Below are 22,036 nucleotides of genomic sequence, written 5' to 3' on the forward strand. Positions count from 1 at the left end.
CAGTGTTCCCAAATGGCCCCTTACCAAGACAGCACAAGACTTGGTAAGGTTTATGCATCCAAAAAGAGCCCATGCTTGAACCTGACATGTTGATACAACTTCCTGAATGGTGGACAAGATAGAGACACATACCCGGTAGCATGTGGAGGAGAAGAGTGTTCGGCCAAAAATGTGGTAAAGCTCAACACTACTAACTCTATAGAAATACTTTCTGGCTCTCTGCAGATCCTGGGCTGCTTAAAAGCATCATCATCTCAAACTTCAAAATAAGTAATTGCACAAAAGTTCTTTTTCCTCAGTACTTCTTTTTGTTCAATAAAATACTAAAAATTCTTTATTTGAAGAATTAACAAAGTAATCTGAGTCTTGCAGTCTCTTAGCATTCATGTTGATTCATGTGCCAAACAGCCTTTCCTTCAGAGGAAGATAACCAGGATCTTCTTATCACTTCTCCTGTGTACTGGCAGACTTGATTTTTTTTTTTTTTCCTGTACAGAAAAGACAGAAACTACATTCATTTTCGTTACAAAACCCTTTCATTACTGTATCGATTTTTTCATCATGTGTAATGACTAACCAGTAGACTCAACAGAAGGGAAAACTACAGTATGCTCTGAGGTTGGTTTTATTCTGTAAATTTAGGTCAATCTGTGACAAAGCATTACATTTTTGTACAGCATCTGCATAAGGCTCCCTCTCCAAGGGACTGCTGTAACTGTTTCTTTTCATTTGGTAATATCACTCCCATCTTGCTTGTACTAAACTTCATCCATATGTGTCAGAGATGTGGGATGACTGCTCTACTCCTCTGTGTTAGTCAGTGCTAATAGGATGAGAGCAAAGAAGGTGGTATCATTATCATGTGGATATATTGGCTGTGGTTTATTTCCTAGGGAAGGAAACTCCATTTTAAATTTATGAACTGAAATCTATTTATAAATTCCACATTCAATTTAATCTGGTATAAATCAGCTCTGCTGCAGAAAGGGGCTGCCTATCAAATGGCCATGGCCGCTTATCCCTGCCTCCTACTTCTGCCAGCACTAGTGCTTATGTGGTGAACCACATCAGGGAGCTGATCCAGATGAAAACTAATGGGGATTTTTGCGAGATGAATTTTCACTCAGATAAATTCCCTGCTCCAGCTCACTCATGGCTGCACAAACAATAATGGCAGTGTAAGGGTGGCAGTATGAACAAATAGCACACGGTGTAAGACAAAGGGGGACTCATCCTTTTATCAGCAGCAGCCATTTATCCTGCTTAAGTTGATCATGGACCTGTGGCATTAGTTAAACCTGTGCCAGTCTCTGTAAGGATTATCTTATTTTCCTGCTTCTTACTTCCTCGAGTCAATTAGTGGCAGATTCCAACTAAATGAATGTAAACCATTCTTAACCTGGAATGAAAAAGCTGCTCAGGGCATTTATACTGCTCATTTGAAACAGTGCAAGCTCTTGTGCCTGTGTAAGATCTCCCCTTCATACATACACTGAGATGAAAAGGCAACAACAGCAACCACTGTACGATCGTATAGGAAATTCCTGACAGTAATAAAAGTTGGTCTGACCAACACCTGTAGAGAAGGTCCTGTGACACCATAAAAATCATTCAGTCTGACTGCATTTAAGTTTTACATAGCCCATAGACAGCAAAAGTGCCTGGGTAGCTGTCAGAAGCCCTGGTGGCAGTTGTAGCAAACAAAAAACAAACAAATAAAAATAAATCTCAGGCTGGCTAGTATTAGATCTTTCCATCCAGGATCCTTATCATTTGATTTGTTAAGCACTCTGAGAGCTCCTAGCCTAGAGTGCCTGGGGTCTGCCTTTTCCTCAGAAAGTCATCCAGCCTGACAGCTTTGCTTCACTAAAGTCTCTATTCCCAAGATTTCAACAAATGTCTTGGGCTGGTTGTGGTAGTGTGATTGCTTTCCATTGTTTTCCATAATATTCTGTATAATTGATTTAACTTTGCTAAATTTGATTGAAGATATGGTCCTACCCTAAACTGGAATTTGGGAACCTAAAGCTTCCTAGTCACTGACCATCACTGAATAACCCCTGATCAGGCTTTTCAACACAGCTCCCAGGAAGTTAGGGACACCCACATTATCCTCATCCTTGATTTTTGGTTGGGTTGGTTTTTTTTTTCCATGGCTACTTCCAGTCCTTAGTTATCTCTTGATCCTGAATCTTTTAGAAATAGTATCTACACAGGAGTACAGTTGGTATGAAACACTAATATCCAAAAAACAGCATGTATTATCCACACTTCACCTTTCAGTGTAGCGGTCAACTTGCACATTGGGAAAAGGTGCCTGAAGATGTAGGTTACAGACTTACAGTTCCCTGGTAAGCACAAGAGGAGTTTTGTGGACTAATAATAAAGTAACGCCATGTTTTCCTGCCACCCTTGTCCATATAGGCTCCTTGACCTTCTGTCAGAGCTAACAGCAGTGAAGGCCCTTAACTAATGGTTAACCATCTCCTGTGTACAACGGGTTTGACTGAAATGCTCAGAACCAGCTCCTTGGTTGGCTCCATTCTTATCTTACTTGAAGCTGATAAAGCGGGTGCTTCTACCTCTACTGCAGATGCTCGCAAATTCCTGGGCAGAAGCAATCACTTTCTGGCAGATTCTGTCAACAACAAACAGGAGAGCTTTTCCACAGTGTCACACCAATCTCACCTCTATAGGGCAGTCACGCAAGTGCAGCAATTTATGTTGTCCCCATTCCTATGCGTGCCTTGCTGGCGAGGCTATAGGGAGAAGGAAGGAAGAAATAAGGTATCGCAGCGAGAAATGTTTACCAACTGCTTTACAGTTCCTCAGATTGTTGGCTTTTGCAGCTACAGGGATGACTTCTGATCTTAAACAGGGTGTGAAAATTGATGAGTATTTCTTTACCGGCATTCTTATTTTGAAAGTTAACTCCAGTATAGGGCTGGGAATCTGATACCCAGGAAAGCTCTCCAGAAGAACTATATCGACGCTGTATTCAGTAAAAAACCCAGTAAGTGTGATATTCCTCTGTTAACTTTTCTCTGTTTATTTTTTCTGCCTTCAAACTTTAGAAGGGGGAAAACCAACAGACAAGATGTTAAATGGCAGCATTTCAGCATCTGAATTTTGTAACTTCAGGCCAAATTGAAATATTTCATTTTTCCTAATATAATAACAAACACAGCAAACAAATATAACTACAGCTGTTCTTTTTAAACTCAAAATACTAACCCTGTTATACAGCTACTGAACTCCAACAAAAGCAAAAGCTGTTTGAATTGCATTTTCTACAAGTAAACATTTTCATACGTTGATTAAACAAACATACATGTTTTGTAAATACATGCAAAAATAACATCTTCATTTTGTATGAAACATCTTACAGTTGTTGTGACAACATCTATTGTCACAACAGTACTTGAACACATATGATAGGTTTTAAGCAACTACCTAAACCTTAGTTTAGAAGTTCTTGTGAATAACAGCAGGTAGAAGCAGACAGCAGAATGGTGAAAGTAATCTGCCTCTTCAAAATTGTTGCTATTTAAAATATGAAAACCAAAATCCTTTCCTGAATTAACATGTTGTGATTTCTATCTTAACACTCTTTCTACTAAACATCTTACCTACAAGCATTAGCATGTAAGTTCTTCTAGTGCTAATTTAGCTGACTTAAATACAAATATAGATCATAGACTCTCAATTCCAAAAGGCAAGGTACTTCAGTACAAGCCTGGAACAAGAATAGCTTAATCTAAATCAGTTTAAACTAGTAATAAACATAAAACACACCATGAAACAAATTACCATGAAGCTGAAGGAGTTAGTCTACATCTACAAGAAAACAGTTGAGATAGATCAATTGGAGTCAATAGCTGTACCAGCACTGGAAACGCCTTATCCACCAGGACTGACGCAGTCCAGCAGGGCACTTCCTGCAAACATTCTCTGCAACAGAAAGAGCCGTTCCAGTCATGACCTTCTATCCTCTTGTTGGAGATCAGTGTGCACATAGGAGACATGAAAGAGCATGTCCTCAGAATGCTTTCCATCTGCCTCAGTGCCAAGCAGGTTGACTTAATTCGGACAGTACTCTGTAAACTAAGCTGGCTTTTGTAGCAGATTGGATGATAGGTGATCATAGTTTCCAAATCACTAGTTTAGATGGAACAAAGCTGACAAGTGTCAGCCACAGAGATTTACAAACAACAAGAGATGACAATGTCTTTAGCCAGTACAGCCATTTCTTTAGTGAAGATCTAACCTATACGTCTGATGTGATCATATATCTAGCCAAGATGCAACTTGTACTAGCTTGGTTTGCACTGGCGTGACTTCTCCACATGCTTCCCTTACCCCAAACAAAACAAAGCTGTATTGCTGCAGTTTCCTGTTACAACTTAGGTAGAGGCAATGTGCACTCCCAGGTACAAGTAGAGCCATTTGAAAAAAGACTGCCCAGAGATGCTTTTTTACCACTTTTTGCTGGTGCTGCTGAGCCATAGTAAAGTTGTGTGAGTGACCCTAGCCCATTTCAGCAGACATAGTAAATTAAATCTAGCTGTCTGCTGATATTGCATGGGCTCAGGCTAGGAATGCTCACTAATGGGTCTAATTTTACTAATAGTAAATAAGTCTCAAGAGGAATTTCAAGAGTATTAACAGCTCCTGAGAGACAACAATCCTCTGTCAAGAACCTTGTGCTGCTTTCTGTAATACTTTTGGTAGAAATCTGTAATGCAGGCTCTAAGGATTATTGATGCTGCGAAGTGGTACAACTTCATAAAGCAGAGACCCCTGTGGAAAACCTCGGCAGAAACAAAGCTTGTAAGTAGAGTTGAGGCTTTTTAACCTTTGTTATATGCCTTCTGCATTTATTATATACCTTTTGCAGTTCTGCAGAGCAGTATTTTCTTTCCCACCCTGTAAGTAATGATAACAAGGTTTTTTTTATGTTAAGAAATAAACTGGAGTTAAAATCTTCCTGGCTTGGGCTTTTTTGTGGTCATGGGCCCTTAAGTGTCCTCCCAGCAGCAGGAGCCCCCACTTTGCTCCACCCTTCAGCCATGCATGTAAATCGGGAGCTGGCCAGGGAGTCCCAGGTTGGAAAGATGGTCCCTGCCTGCCAGTGAGGGCTCAGCAAGTGGTGCAACTGGTAACTATGTCTCTTCGATGCTGTTGTAAACTGGACAGAAAGAGAAAAATTTCATTCACTCTCCTTCTCTCGTTGCCGTGCATGGTGTGAGGACTGCTGCATGCAACAGCCTTCAGTGAGGGGCTTTGGACCTCTTCCTTCCGCTCAAGCTTTGCTGAAGGACCTCACGGGTGTTTCAGGCTGAAGGAAAATGTACTGGGGAAATCATGTTAGGTAAGGCTGCCTGAGCTGCCAGGGATCTTCTCTAGCCAAGGACGCTTTTCCTTTCAGCAATGCCTTTTTTTGATTATTTTTTTTTTTTAATTTTTTTTTTTGGGTGATAATCAGGGTAGGAAGCTGAATGGAACAAATGTGCCTGGAACTGGGGGTGAAGTGAAGGCTAATGTTTTCCTCTTGCCTTTGCTGCTTTTTGTAACTACTGGAACAACCTTGTTGTGGTAAAGAAATGTACATAAAGAGATATTTTTGACTGGTTGTCAACCAGCAAATGAATGGAATCTGTAGCTTTCTGGAAGTAAGATTAAGCTGTATTTCCCTGTTCTCTGTCCGTCTGTCTTCCCTCTCTCTCTAAACCCCTCTCCCCCCTCCCCCCCCCCCCAACTTTTCAAGTTTAGAGATATTTTTAATGTGATAACTTGAATTCCTGGATTACTGCTGACATAGAATATTTATAGTCTATCTTATCAATGGCTGATAAAGCTTTGAAAAAGCTTCTCTCCCCCTCCCCGCTCACTCAATCTTCGTTTTGGTGTTTGTGCCTTATTAGCACAAATTTATTTCAGCTCTTTGTTTTTTTTGTAGAATTCTTTTCACGGTGACTCTGGTCTGGCAGGCTGTTCATTTAGGAAAAGGTAAGGAAAAATTCGTGGTTTGGCCACCCCTCCGTGTGTTCATTTACAGTATGCATTGCTTCATTCAAGCTACCCTTTTCTTTCATATCTGTACTTCTCGTCAAGGCCGCGAAAAAGAACTTGAAGAAGATGTGAAAAGTCTCAATGCCACAGCACAAAAGCAGCAGCCCAAGAACGAAGGGACTACTATAAATGTTCTCAGTGACATGAATCAGAGTTACGAAATCAGAAAGCAACAGAATTCCGGGGCAGTGGTACCTTTTACTGGGATTACAGAGAGTAGGTAACATTATTTATTTAAACAATTCCATAGAATTGCTTTTTAAAATATTCTATCTCAGTAATGCTTTGACTGTTGTCTGGGAAGACTCCAGCCATTTGATTTTCTGTGGCTGCTCATTTAAATTATTTCTGTAGCCACTTAGAAAATGGTGATAATAATTTAAGGTAGAACCAGGACCTCTTACCTAGAAAATGTGGTAATGGAAAACAAGAAAGGATACTAGGAATTAAGAAGGGGTTGGTCCCTTGGATTGGCAAAGGCGTCTGTAAAATTATGTTCATTTTCTTAAATTCAGCATATTTCATAATCAAAAGTAATATAACTTACAAAAAAATAAAAAAATTGAGCAGTCTGAAAACAACAGTACTAAGAGAAAAGAAACAAGAACAGACTTATGTTTCCTCCCACATATATAAAGTTTTAGCTTGGTACTCAATTCCAGAAGTCTGCGAAAGGCAAGCTTTTCTCTCTCAAAACTAAACAACTCTTCCAATAACAGCCTCCTTTCTTCAAACATAAGCACCACTTCCCAGTAACAATGCCCCATTTGTTAGTATGACTGAAACCTGCCTCTGTCAAAGTGGAATATTTCAGTTGAATATATGCTGCTGCTGCTACAGGACTTGCCAGGCATTGCTTCTTGACCATCCTGTAATCCCTAGTAGTTTGCTTCTAATCCTTAACTAAACAAACTGGGTTTAACTGAACAAACACTCCTAACAGGCAGATAATTTTATTGTCTCTAAAGACAATAAAACTAGATATCCTTAAGATCCTTTGGCAACTGGAGAGGCCTGAGAGACCAAGTGAGGAAAAGGGGAGGTTCAGAATCGCCGGGATGCTTGGTAGCCTCTGTAATTTTGTCTTGCAGGCAAAAAACTGAACAGACACTGTTGCCAAAACGGAGGGACTTGTATCCTAGGGGCCTTCTGTGCTTGCCTAAAGCATTTCACTGGCAGATACTGTGAACACGACGAGCGGCAAAGGTAAAAAACAGACCAAAGCTAGAAATAGTGAGAAAGCTGCTTTGAATGGCTATTTTCTGTGGTGGGATCAGGGCCATACCACGTCTCCCTTGTCCTTGACAGCAACTGTGGCAGCGTTGCCCACGGCGCCTGGGTGCTGAAGGGCTGTTGGCTGTGTCGGTGCGGCTACGGTACTCTGAACTGTCTCTCAGAAATAATGCACAATAACTGTGGTAAGGAATGACATTAAATCAATCATTTTTATCCTGCGGGTAACAGATCTGGAAAGGTGGGGTACTTCGAGGATGCTGTATGTGCTCTATTTAGATTCTGCAGTGGTCTGCTTTGCTTCAGAGAATCCATCAGTAAGACAGTAAATGATACTGCTGTTGCCTGTATAGTAAATCACAGAAAACACTTTGAGATCTTTGCAGTAGGAAACTTCCCGCATTTTAATTGAAAATTATAGAGATTAAATCTTTCTCTGTTCTGCAAAACCTAAAAATGTCTATGACTTCCCACTTAACCAGGACAATTTGTACAAATAAACTACATCTAAACATACAAAAATCTTTTTTAGGTGAAAGAGAAAAGAGAAAGAGGAAAGAACAACAGTGTAAGCTAGTGTGGTAGAAGCAGAAAAGTGTCACACTAGAGAAACAAGTACTGAAAATTTGCACTTGCTTGCATAAGCTACTTAACACATAAATGTCAGAAAACTAGCTTGAGCCTGAATAAAGATCTGTATCTTAATCTTCAAAATCTTCTATAGAGTTCTAAGATTGAGGACACTTCACAGAAAATGTGTAGGCATAGTCCTGATCAGCGTAAAGCAGTAATACCCAGTCTCCTCAAAAGCATTATATTACTGTAAGTCTTTATACATCAGCTTGTGAAAATCCTTTTATAAAAGTATGAGTATTTTTTAAGACACAGTATCACCTAGCATAATAACTTCAATATTGCTTTACAGGTACTTCTTTTCTATCAAGAACAGGCTACTTGGATCTAGACTATGTTCAATACTTTGAAATGACTAATAAAAGATCCATATTATTTTTCTCTTCAGTGATAAAGTTAGTGCAAAATATTCTTGCTCTTTATACAACGGTTTTGGGTTGGAAGGGACCTTAAAGACCATCTAGTTCCAACCCCCCTGCCGTGGGCAGTTCTTTCCACTAGACCAGGTTGCTCAAAGCCCCATTCAACCTGGACTTGGCTGGACCTTGTCCACACATGATGTCTCAATCCCACCCTGTAATATACTTTCCTCCAGTTCTGCCAACATCACTAGTTAGCAGGGACAGACCTAAATAGCTTCAAGATTCATTTCCACCCCAAAGAGCTATAAGACTTTTTTCCTGACCAGATTCCTGTCTGAGTAGAAGTTTGTTAAAGCTGTGACTCCTGAGTTATACCATCAACTCAGAAGTTAATATAAATTTCAAAACCTGAGCCGCTAAGGTCCCCTGGATACGCCCTAGTGTGTGATAAGCCCACAAATCCAAAGAAGTGAAATGCAAAGGAAAAGTGACATTCCTATCTTTGCAACCCTGGACAAAAAACTAAACCAAAGGAAAACAAACCAACCAAACGAAAACACAACAAAAAGCCACAATCAAAACCACTTTTGTCTTGAAGTATTCTGTATTGACTAATTATGTGTGGCACCAACTCGCTCGTTAAACTCTTCAGAAGAGTTAAATGCTCAAGCTCCTTGGGTGTTCACCTTTGAATCAGCCTAATTGTTTCCCATTACAAAGCAAAAAAGACCTAACAGGCCTTGCCATACTAGTAAAAGCACTCTACTTCTTACTACTCTTGATCTCAGCTTAACATAGGCAATAAAGGTGGCAGTGAAGAATTTTCTGTTCATCCTCTGAGCAGGATCTCAGTGTTTTTCACGCACATGAGCGTATGGCTTTCTGCTTGTGCTAATAAATAGTGCTCCTCTTGTTAAAGGAAGGGTTAAAAGGCTGCGTGCAGACTTGAGGGCATACCTCTTGTGAAGATCTTGCTCCTCCTTTTGCTTGGTATTTACTTTTGATTATTCTCAGATTAATGCCTGCAAGAGCTGATAAGTGCTATCAGTTGCTCCTCAAACGATCATTGATGGGACATCTATTCACATCTCTGCCCTGAGAATAGCCTCTTTGATTGGCTTTAACAGCTGATACCTTTAACTTAAGTACCTGTGAGATGTCAGAGGACTTTCAAAGTATGTTGAAAATCCTCTTGTTTTAAAATTTGCATATTTTGCTCATTCACCATTTTATTATCTTGATTTTTTATTTTTTTTTTTATTTTTTTTTAGAACTGAAATCAGAAAATGAAGAAATTACCAGCCTATTTTCTAATGGACTAAGACTACAGCAAACAGTGTTTGCACTTGGTTGCCTGCTCACCTTCCTCCTGGAGCTCTGCTGCTGGCAGTTGTGAAAATAGACAAAGGGAAATACCCTCACCATGAGTCATACAACTTTTTTCTTCTGTGAGCTACAAAAGACACTTATACCTATATGTTGGAGGAAGAATATGATGTATTAGTTAATGCTGAAATGCTCGGATTATTATGAATTCAGATTATATAAATATGAAGTATTTATTATTATTATTTTATTACCACTATCCATGTGTGATTCTAACGATTGTTTAATTCTAAAATACTTTTCTTCCAGAGGAAGCAAAAAATCTCCAATGTTCTGTGCCTTAAGAGCTGTAATTTGTAGTAATTTCCTTTGTACACAGTACAACAATTTTAACAAATAAAGCTGATTTCATTTATGAAGAGCTTTTGCGTTTGGCTTTATTTAAACTGGAAAATTTGTATCTACCATTTGTCATTGTATCTTATCCTGTAACAAAACAGTAAGAAAAGGGCAGGGTAGACTGGACAACCTGAAATTTGAAGAGATAAGGAATGTTTTAAGGGTAGATATATTTCAAACCCTAATATACAGAAGAACTCTAAAAGTTATATAATTTTTCAGATGTTATTATTTATTATAGCTAAATTGTTCATATGCACAATCTTACGCAGGAAGCGCATGTTTCTTAAGAACACATAGCTGATACTTATTTGTCTTTTGTGGTTTACTTCACATCCTAGAAATATGAGCTCTTCTATTTTTAAAAGGACAGCAAAAAGCAGCCTCTTTAAACTTCTTCTAGAGGAAACCTGTCTTGATTTATATAACATTTATATATATTTCTAGGCTGTAAAATGAAAAAAATTTGGAATGTGTAAGTGCATTTGTAATGCAAGTTTATAAAATGGCAGAAACATAGTTGGATTAAAAAAAAACTTGAAGAGAAGCCTAAAATATATCTTCATTCTTTGAATGTGGAGCTACAATGTAGAAACAATAACATTTATAATTTTGTGTGCTTAAAAGAAGTTATCGATGTATAAAATCTTGAACAACTTTAAAAAGTTCAATATATTTGATTCTCAAAATTTCTTTATTAATTTCTTTTGCAACACAAACCAAGACATCAACCCAGTTAACAAGCAGAGAAAGATGCATGACCAATAAATGACATGATATTGTGGCTGCCTTTGAATCTATGACTATTCCATAGAAGACTTTTATAGGGAGTCATTGTGTAAAAACATACTCATGTTAAATATTGCAAAAGACCCAGGCTGTTCCTTTCCACATCCTAGACGTGAGTGGAAAAAGTAAGGTTTCTCACTCTTCACATAAAATGCACTAGACCAGAAATGTTCCTTTTTGTATTATTTCCCACAAACTCATCTGTACCCATATGCCTGTGTTTCCCCAGACTTTGAAAAGGAAGTACCAGCTTAGGACAACTAAATATCAAAGAGAACAGCTGGAGGAAAATAGTCACGCCTTTATTTATCAGATGTTGAATTTGCAGGAGTGTCATTGTGAAAACATCTTGCCTTGCCGTAAAGCATACCTGAGAAGTCTGTAGGCAATGCAGCCTGTAATGTGCTTCAAATAGGCTTTACTTTTTGATGGAAAGCAGCAAGATATGTGGAAAGCATATAGTACAGTAAAAGTATATCTGAAGTAATACTTATTTTTCATCCCTACAGAAAACATACAGAGCCATGAAAGATTGCAATTAACAAAAGGAAAGAGTGATCTGATACAGGTTTTACAGTGGAACAGCTATTTCTGTTGCAATAACATCCACAGCAGATTTAATCAGGAAAAGCTTATCTAGAATAACTCTTTATGTAGATGAGCCTATGTGCCTGCAAGAGTCACCCTGATGGAGTCGTGTATGAGTTGAAGAATTAGAGCAATTGAAAGGTCTAGCAAAGCAACATTTTCCTGCTGTACCAAAACTTCAGTCCAAGGCGTCTAATTAGAAGTAGGAAGGTAGAGTTTCTACAATTTCAAAGCATTGCGTGGGGAACTTGGCATGGTGATTCTAATTAGCCAGTGTAAATCATCACTCACTCTGAATGCTATGATTTGTAAATTTTCTCCTGTGTACTTGGAAGAAGTGATAGAAGGGGTTGGTTTGTTTGTTTTTAAGATATCAGTTCCTTTTCTGTCTCTATCATGCATTCTGTGTTACTGCAAAATCTTAAAATTATAGCTTCAGGACTGTTTTACATCTATCATACTATGACAAAACATACCCTCAGTGGCAGCTAGTTGTCAAAGATGTTTATCTGGTCTTTGTGTCGGGGCTCTGGAAGTTGCCCTGACTAGGCAGAACAGAGTACAGAGCCTGTTGTCCTTGCACACCTCTGAAGCAGAGGCAGCCACAGGAGCTGAGTTTGAGAAGAAACGTGTATCTCCTTTGGTTAAAGAAAAAAAGAAGAGCGGAAAAAAGAAAAAAAAAGAAAAAGTATTCAGAAGCTGTCCCATGCATAGTCTCATCCGCAAATGAAAAAATAACTAGGGAGGAGGAAAACAGAAAGCACTGAGGAACAGAGGAAAGCACACAGGCACAGTCTTTGCTTAGGTTAAAACTGTCTCCGCTTTTATCTGTCTCCAGCTGTTTGCAAGAACAGATAAAAGAAAGCATTATTTTCCTCCTCTGCTACCATGTAGGCCTGGCCAACCTTCTAACACTGCAGTTAGAGGCACTTTGGTAAGGTTTGTTTATAAGCAAACAGCAATGCTTGCTCTCCAGCCTCATGCTAACTCATGCGCCACTCCTTCAAACATGGTATGTCCCAGCAAAATAGACATCTGTTGCCACAAGTTTATGCTTGTGCCATCTCTACATGCAGCCATGTTTGGACAGAGGGAAAACCCTCAAAGAGAAATATTTATCAAACGCTTCACAGGCCGCAGAGCTGTTAGATCTTTCGCTCCTCAAAGTTGACTCCAAAAGTAAAACAAATGGTGCAGCCCGACCGGCCTCCACAGCTTTGCCCCTGTAATCACTGCAGCCTCCACCACTCCTTGGGGCATGCTGCTGATAAGGACCCCAGACCAGGGGAGAAGTGTGGCAGTGAGGGCTGCCTCCTTTGTGACCAAAGGCCCCCAGAGCTGGAGTTCCGCAGCCTGGCACAGGCCCACAGAGGGATGCTGCCCTTAACATGCTGCCCATTTAAAGAAAGTAATTGGTTTTGCATAAAGGCCATGTAGTGCACCAAGGTTTCCTCATACAAGCTTGAAAAACTAACTTGCAGGCACCAGATGCTGAGAAAGTGTCACTCATTTGGCACTTTGAGTATCTGATGGTTATCTCTCAAGGTGACTTTATTCCTAGCAAGGAGAGATGAATTTCTGTTGTTCCTGAGAAGTGTTAACGGTGCCCATAGGTGCCAATAGCCTTCCCTCACCTAGTGAAAAAGGCCTTTTTTTCCACCCAGCCAAAACAGTAACACAAGTAATTTCCCACACTTTTTTATCCTGAGGTTTGGTTTTGTTTTGGTTTGGTTTTTAATTGGCATATATAAGATTGCTAAGGTCTACCCACACACATTTCATTGTGTCCTTCATTGACTCTAATGTTCCAAAGGTGTGTCAGCAGGCCATGTGTCTGGATCATTATACCCATCAGTTCCATGTGCCTGAGCAAGCATATGGCAACTTTATATTTGGCTTCCTTTTATTGTAAGGGTGATATAGTACAGAGCAGCCCTGTGAAATGCAAGTAGGTGTATGTCTTGTGGAGGCTTATCTAGTCACCCTGCGATCATCGCCTGTAATTCACTGTCTGTCTCACCTTTTTACAGGAGAGTCATGTATAAGCATGGGAGATTTAACATCTGAGCAGCCGTATACTTGTGCTCTGCAAAATTACCAAAGCATCATGAGTACTCCTTGTGATTGCAAAGCACGTTCTAGGTCAGACAACACATTTAAACATGTAATTCCCTCCACATTTGGCTGATTGGCCTTGCACTTGGCTGCTGCTACTGTGAGGGTGACTTCTTCTTAAGGGCATGAAGCTGCCGTATGCCACTGGTATAAAACCAGATGCCTTATGCATGTTGGGCCTAGCATTTGTCTTCAGGTCCATGCTGGCACAGCAATAGCTTTCATTAGCAGCTGTCTTCATCTGCTGCAGTCCAACAACATCTTTACAAAACTACAATTTATAAGCCAACTTGTGAGGCTTCAGTTCAGATATTATTTGTATGATAATGTCTGGATAAAATGCTGGGAATGTGCCACCAGGATAGAAGCACTGGTAAAGGCTCAAAAGAAAACAGCCAGAAAGGCATCAGGAGTATACTCCTACTAGTTAGAGAAGGCACACCATCCATACTGAGGCTCCTGGATTCACGGACTCAGAAGACCTCATTCTCTGGGCTTCGCATGTGGTCTGGGGCTTACCTGGTCACCTCTCTGTAGGCACAGAGATTTGAAAGCAGAAACAGACATATAATCTATGAAGCCCCAGGTCACAAGACTGGGTCTGGCAGGACTGTGGGAGACATCCATACAGAGTTTTCTGTCATCAGACAACACAACATTGCCAAACATTAACTTCCTTTATACGTATGGCACATAATATCCTGCATCTCTTACCAGAAGCGTATTTTTGCCCCTTCTCTTCTATATGATTCTTGTATCTGCACAGAAAACTTTATGTGACTCATCCTACTCATCAAGCATTGCAAAAGGTTTTAATTCAAAAGAAATCTCATCTATAGACCAATGAAACAGAGACTTCTGTCTCCTGTACTGACAGAAACTATCTAGTCAAATTCTAGAAAGATTTGTAGGGAAAGTTGTGCTTCTTGGTTTTGTGTGACGAAGATTACATTTTTCCAAAAGGTATAGAAAGGAGTGCCATGAAAAATCTAATTAAAGATGAAGAAGTGCTACAATACTGGACACACAATCTTTGCATAAGCATCTTTAAACAGAACAAGCAGAGAGTCAGGATCAAAAAGAATATGTGTCAAATATCCTTTCCACCTGGCTTTGTGCCTGAACTCTTATGAAGTCTGTTTCTTGGACCAAAAAGTTCAAAAAAAAGAAGGATGGATTTGTCAAGTCCAATGCTTTACAGATCAGCCTTGTTCTTTCAGTCACAACATTATGTTCCTTCACCTCAAACCTGTGTAATGCAACACCAGGTTCTTGTAAAACAAGGAAATCCTAGCTGGAAAACACTGTCAGTAAACATTGCCTTTAGCTTTGAAGGTAGATATGAAGACCACATGATGCTGAAAATTAACTAAGCCCTGTTTTCCTGTCTGCTATACTGGTGATGGTTCGCTAAATTTAGTCAATAACATTTCTGATGCATATCGATAACACAACTGGAAGTATCCTATCGCTGTTGACATCGGTCTTCAGAGCGCATAAAACATATAGGAGTGTGCTCCCTCCTCTGCGTTTCTCTCTTCTGCTGTTCTTCACAGAGGCTATAGCTCAGCTCTGTCTGTATGGACATGTGAGTAGCAAACCAGTGCAAAAAAAGACATGCAGAAATACGGTGGAGTATAACATCTCCAGCAGTGTAACAATATGCAACAAAAGCCAGTTCAGTACATTCCTTTGCTGTGTTCTCCTTTTATCTGAGCACATCTGCTTCGTGATATGCCTGTTGTGAGTGATGTTAACAAAAAAACCCAATAAAACCTGCAAAAGTTCAACAGTAATGAGTGCTAAAATATATATGGGTCAACCTCCAGTTCAACAGCTCATAGGTAATCATCTATGTGGGCAAAACTAGGTAGCAAATGCAAATTCCAGGTGCAAGCTTTCTCAAGTAGTTTGAAGTGATAAGACCACCACAAAGATATGTGTCCCCTTTGTACTGGTAGCAGGCACAGCCATTCTGTCAGCCAAGCCCACCCACTTATCCATCCCAAATTTTCTTTTCTGATTTTGCTGGCCTATTTTCCAGCTAGACCATCTTTACTGACAGAGGAATGTGGCAGAGACATGCAGGTGAAGGTGAAGGGGGCCCCACAGTTAGACAAGCCAAAACTGATTACATAATCACTGCTTCAATGCTAATAGCTTAGTTAGTTAGAAAGAATGTAGGTCTTATTTTCAAAAGAAAACAGAAACCTGGAATGCAGAGACAATGGAAAGAACCAAATGCCAATCGGCTGCTCATGAATTTCCATTACAGTGCACAACATCCCATGGGGACAAAAGAAAAATATAATTACATATTTGGCAGTAATGACACCATCAATAGAATGTTACATGCCATTTTGTCACCTTCACTTTGTAAAGGATATTGAAATTTGCAGAAGTTCCAGAAAATAAAAATAAAAATATAAGCATAATTTAAGGTCTGAAAATATACACTACTATGGAAAGTGTAGCAAGTTCAGTTCATTATGAATTCAAGAATAACCAGATCCCTACCAGGATCACATGGGAAAATATTCAGTCCCATTACTTTGTTGAACCGACAGAACCATTTTCACTGTTTTACACAGATGTGCCCCAGTGCAGCCAGTGAACTTTTCTCCATGAGACAAGGACACCATTCATTACTAGTATTAAAAGTTAAGATTCATCCGATATTTGCAGAGAAGCTGCATATTAAAAGTCTATCAAGCCAGTGACCTGGCACTCTTGCATGCATGTTGGTATGTGCACATATGTGCCCAGTAAATGACGGCAATCGTGGAGCAAGCTTTGATGCCACAAGCACTGAAAGTGCTACAAGAGAAGAAAGAGAAAGCCCAAAGAAATGGAGTGAATGAGACATTATTAGCAATCTGTGCACTGATTCGTCACAAACAACAACATTAAAAGCCATGAACGTGAATTGCAAGCATCATCATTGTGTTAAAACACAGCAATATTACTAGAAGAGTGCTTACAAGCCTCGACCAAGATTGAGATTTTGCTGTGCCAGGCATTGTACAAGTGCATAGGAAGAATGAACTGCCCTCAGCAACTGATGGATTATTTTCTGACAGTTCATAACGTATATGTCACCACAGAGTCTGGCTCCATAGTCCAAGGCAAAACCCTTAGTGTGCGTACACTCCTTCTTTAGTCAAGTTTTATTAGCCCTGTTGGCTTTGTTGTTTATATTCCATCTTCTCTGTACTGCTCCTAGATCACAACACCAGCATAGGCGCCACTCACCAGGAGATGGCACCATTAGAAGTTAATAACACTGACTCTTAGCTTTGCAGTCAGATACAAGTGTGAGACTGAATACAGCACTAATGAATGACTTCCTGAGCATCACGCTACTGACAAAACTTAATGTATTCAAAGGAAACCACAACAAGTATTTGAGTGCAAGGTGTCAGTTTTTTAAAAGTAATTTTCAAAAGACAAAGCTGCTGTTATCTGTTACCTTGGCTACAAACCATTTATCTCTGTTTGTACTAAAGGTGAGCATACTGTTGGCACTTAGCAAAGGCAGTTCTTACATTTACTGTAGAATCAATAAGAGACAGTTTTTTCCTAGGCAATTAAGAGAAATAAAATCTTAGGCTGTTAAAAGGACCACACAATTATATAAACACTATCACAAAATTAAAGTTATGGGCAATAGTACACCATTTTTTCAAGTAGTTTTCATATCACCATTCCACTTGTGTTAAAGCAAACTTGCAGTGAGTGAATAAGCATGATCCAAGCTACTGTAGGATGTGGAGTGATTCTTGTATTACTGTGTGAAGACTTACAGAAAGCGAAATAATTACCTTTAATCTTACTGTTCTATCAAAGAGACCAAGGAATCTACTTGCTGGGTTAAGTATGTCAGAAAGACAAATTATATCAGCCCTGTGCGCAGGGATTCTGAGATGCTGAATACTAATTTTGAAGGAGTTTTATCAGATCACCAGATGAAAAGAAGTAACAGGGACTTGTTACTTTTCAAGAGTATGTGTTTTGCCTGGCTGCTGGCAATTACAGTTTGACAGCCTGCCAAGATACACATATAAAATAGGCTTGAAAATACTTGATTTCAAAAATCACTATTTCTTATCAATATTCAGATCTTGGAACATTTTACAGAGTGGAGGTAGGAAATAGACTATTGCATTTTGATAATATCACTTGAGGACACCATAAATAAGTACATGATGATAGGTTAATTCAAGCACTTCACTGAACTGAGCCTCATAGATTGATGCTAAAGAGGAAAATGTGTTAGTGCATGAAATAACATTCCCAAGAGATAAATTAGTTATCTGTTACATTTATTGTTTTTCCTTAACAGTCTTATACTGACCTTGGTTATTCTGCATATGTGATTATTTTAGCTACAATAAAAATATTTCTTTAATAATTCAAAATACATTGAAGCCAGTGCTGTGGTGTATGCAGCCTGTTATCCTTTACAGTATAATTCTTCTCCTGAATACTGGTGAGAACTGCTGCCAGGCAAAATAAAGGGTTGCTTTAACCTTAAGAAAAAGCTATGGGTAAACAGTTCTGCCTGTGATAACATTCTCAGGAATTAAGAATAAAATGAGACTGGTACTTTAATATGCTAGTGTACCCCAAATCACAGAAACATTAAGGTCAGGAAAAATTGTATGGTGCTCTGGACAGTGATCTACCTTCTTTTAATGACTTCAGGAAAAATCTATGCTGGATGCCCGTTTTCCAAACTCACACAAAATCCTTGCAGGTACAACTAGACTAACTCCATACCTGTTCTGCCATTAAGCAAAAGGCAGTGAAAAGCCACAGGTCTGTATCTCTTTTGCCAAGAGTCTTCCGTCTATTGATATAATACTGTCTTACTACCTATTTGTTCCCTCCCTGCCAAAATCTATCTGCGAACCATATATATACTGGAAGTGCTACCCCTTTATTTCCAAATACCATAGTCAACACATCCTCACTTTCAAATATAAAAATGTTTTCTGCCCAAAACACTTCTAGCTGGCACATGGAGCAGACAAGCACTCATGGAGCTGTGGAGGACCATGTCCCACAGAGCCCGCTCTCTACTACAACTTAAACTCAAAAGATCTGAAATACGATTTCTACCCGTTCTGTAAAGAAAAGGCAGCCAGAAGAGCCAAGGGAGCTGAGTTTCATGAAGAGCCTGAAGCAAAGGTAGGAAAAGATCAGCTATGATAGCCACTTGATCAAACAAGAAATTTAAGTAACTTTTCTTTTAAGGGCAGGTCTAAGGAGCAATCTAGGAAAGAAGAAATGCAGGAGCATTAACATACTTCAAAGCCTGGTAAATGCTACTTCCCACGCTTAATCTCACCAACAGAAACATAACATAACATAACAGGAAAGGATTTTTCAGCTAGGGCTGATAATTGCAACAGATGATTTTACAGATGGTGGGTAGGGTTTTGTTTTGATTGAATGCTCAGTGCTTCTCCCTAGGCTAGCTTACAGCATATTTTTTGGTCTTTCTTTTTATTCTCCATCAACACTTGTGATTCAGGCAGGAATAACAACCCTGAATCTATGACTAGCAATGCTTTTTTAACCATTTTTGCAATTACCTGGTTAAAAAATAACCCCGAATTTCTTCAGTATAACTGCTTGTACAACGACCATAAGCCTGGAAATTAATTCCAGAAGATGGGTCTGGAAAGGAAAGGCCAATTTTTCCACAGCACCATCCAATGGGGAAACTATGGCAGAAAAGGAGGAAGTAGTCACATAAGAGCAGCCACTATCCAAGAACACAAAAGGAGCTCACCAGTGTGAAGGGAAGGTACCTCCAGCCAAACTCCCAAAAAAGAATCAATGCTCTTAAAAATAAGGAGGAAAAATGAGGGTCAACTCCCTTAAAATCTTCAAAAAATGAATTTAGAAATAGTGTCAGAACCACTGGAAGACACCTGCAAAGGATGAACATCAACAAGGTCTATTTTTGTGATGAGGATCACACATGTCGTTCAAATGCCTACACAAGATCATGAATATGAAGTCAAATGAGGGAGTTACAAGGGATTCAGGCTGCATTCTCAGTGCTGGCAGCTTTCTTGCCAGGATCAGAGGAAGCATTGGTACTGATCTCATGAGGCTTATATTGAAGAAGGTTACTATTTCAGGGCCTATTTCTTTTATAGGGCTACTGTTTTCCATAGTTACCTTAGCACTGGCACGTAAGAGGGAGTTTTTTGCACTCTCTGCATCAACAGTCTCTTTTGTCCATGTGGCTTTTCATTTCAGAGGTGACTCATGAAAGTGTGTTCTCTCTGCCAACCTCAAGGCCCCAAGAATATCTACATGAGTTGTGGCTCAGTTTGAAAAAAGAGCAGATTCTCTGACCAAGATAACAAGAGAACAACCCACTTAAAGACTTCTCAGAAATTTCAACACTTTCAGGTCTTCACCCTACTGGTCTAAAACTCTCAAACTAAGGCACTTCCACAGCCACCCAATGCCCTGATTCATGAGGCACCTCTCTGAAAAGAAAGCCACACACTGATTCATCCCTGAGATCTTCTTGAAAGTCAAAATGTATGTTATTAACTGTATTCAAAGCCAGAAAGCAACAGATACATAATACAGTCCACTAGGGTTGGGTACTTTTGTCACGCATAGGTAGCTTGTCAGAAGAGATTGGTATGGTAGATTTGTGTGTAAATGTACAACATACTAACCAGAAACATTGAGCAGTTAGTCTATAGAGAGGACTAAAGAGAGGGGAGAAAAAAAAGAAAGACTTGCTCTGAACATGAAGCAGAGCAGGAAACATCTTCTTTGCTGAGTGGTAAAGCCCAGCGGGTACTGTGTTGTCCTGATCAGAAGTGACAAGGACATAACACTGACAAGAACAGTTTTCCCTTCAAGACAAACAATTTCTAAACATAGATGGAAAGCAAAAAGTATATTGCCACCTGCTGCTTATATATCTTGTTTCAGACACAAATAGTCTTTCTCTTTGAAGTTTACAATTTTGCTGGTTCGTTTAACAAAGTTATTAATTAATCTGCAAACCTAATAGAAGAAGATTGCCCTTACTCTGCCTTATCAGCTGGAATCATAGAATAATAGAATCACAGAATCATAGAATGATTTGGGTTGTAAGACACATTTAAAGGTCACCTAGTCCAACCTCCTGCAATGAGCAGGGACATCTTCAACTAGATCAGGATGCTCAGAACCCCACTCAGCCTGACCTTGGATGTTTCCAGGGAGGGGGCATCTACCGTCTCTCTGGGAAACCTGTTCTAGTTCTTCACCACCCTCACCATAAAAAATTTCTTCCTTATATCTAGTCTGAATCTATGTTCTATTAGTTTAAAACCATTACCCCTTGTCCTATTGCTACACGCCCTACTAAAAACTCTGCCCTCATCTTTCTTATAAGCCCCCTTTAAGTACTTAAAGACCACAATAAGGTCTCCCTGGAACCTTCTCTTCTCCAGGCTAAACAACCCTAACTCTCTCAGCCTGTGTTCAGAGATGAGGTTTTTGGTGGCCCACTTCTGGACCTGCTCCAACAGGTCTTTCCAGTACAAGGGCTCCAGAGCTGGACACAGCATTCCTGGTGATGCCTCACCAGAGCAGAGCAGAGGGGCAGAATCACCTCCTTTGACCTGCTGACCACAATTCTTTTGATGTAGCCTAGGATACAGTTGGCCTTCTGGGCTGCAAGCACACACTGCCAGTTTTTCACCCTTCAGTAACCCCATGTCCTTCTCCTCAGGGTTCCTCTCAATCCTTCATCCTCCAGCCCATAGTGATAGCAGGGGTTGCCCCAGCCAAGGTGCAGGACTCTGCACATGACCTTGCAGAACCTTATGAAGTTCACAGAGGCTCACTTCTCAAGCTTGTCCAGGTCCCTCTAGATGGCACCCTATCCCTCAGGCATGTCAACTGCACCACTCAGCTTGGTGTCATCTGTAACTATGCTGAGGTTGCACTTAATCCCACTGTCTCATTGATAAAGATATTAAACAGTACTGGTCTCAATACCAATCCTGAGGGACACCACTCATCACTGATCTCCATCCAGATCTTGACCAGTACTCTCTGACCAACATCTGGATATTGTGACCATCCATCCAATTCCTTGTCCACTGAACAGTTCACCCATCAAATCCATATCCCCCTAATTCAGAGAGAAGGATTTTGTGGGGAACTGTGTAAAAGACCTTACAGAAGTCCAAACAGATGACATTCATAGCTCTTCCCTTGTCCATTGATGCAGTCATTCCTTCATAGAAGGCCACTAGGTTGGAGTTGCCCTAGGTGAAGCTGTGCTGGCTGCCTCAAATCACCTCCCTGTCCTCTTTGTGCCTTAGCATAGCTTCTAGGAGGATTTGTTCCATGATCTTCCCAGGCACAGAGCTGAGGCTGAAAGGTTAGTAGTTCCCAGGGTTTGCCTTTCTACCCTTTCTAAAAATGAGTGCAATATTTCCCTTTTTCCAGTCTTTGGGGACTTCACGTGACTGCCATGACTTTTCAAA

At 39.9% G+C, this 22,036-nt stretch overlaps 1 protein-coding gene across 1 annotated transcript; it reads left to right on the top strand.

Annotated features, from left to right (window-relative positions):
* The first annotated feature begins 5,207 nt into the window (after window positions 1-5,207).
* Window positions 5,208-9,721, top strand: LOC115600781 (cryptic protein-like). Its single transcript, XM_030470128.1, has 6 exons — window positions 5,208-5,371; window positions 5,960-6,009; window positions 6,115-6,288; window positions 7,164-7,278; window positions 7,381-7,490; window positions 9,572-9,721. Exons 1-6 carry the CDS (start codon window positions 5,349-5,351, stop codon window positions 9,694-9,696), a joined length of 597 nt encoding a protein of 198 aa, XP_030325988.1. The 5' UTR covers window positions 5,208-5,348; the 3' UTR covers window positions 9,697-9,721.
* Window positions 9,722-22,036: the final 12,315 nt, after the last annotated feature.

This window comes from Strigops habroptila, chromosome Z (genome assembly GCF_004027225.2).
Source record: "Strigops habroptila isolate Jane chromosome Z, bStrHab1.2.pri, whole genome shotgun sequence".
NCBI lineage: Eukaryota > Metazoa > Chordata > Aves > Psittaciformes > Psittacidae > Strigops > Strigops habroptila.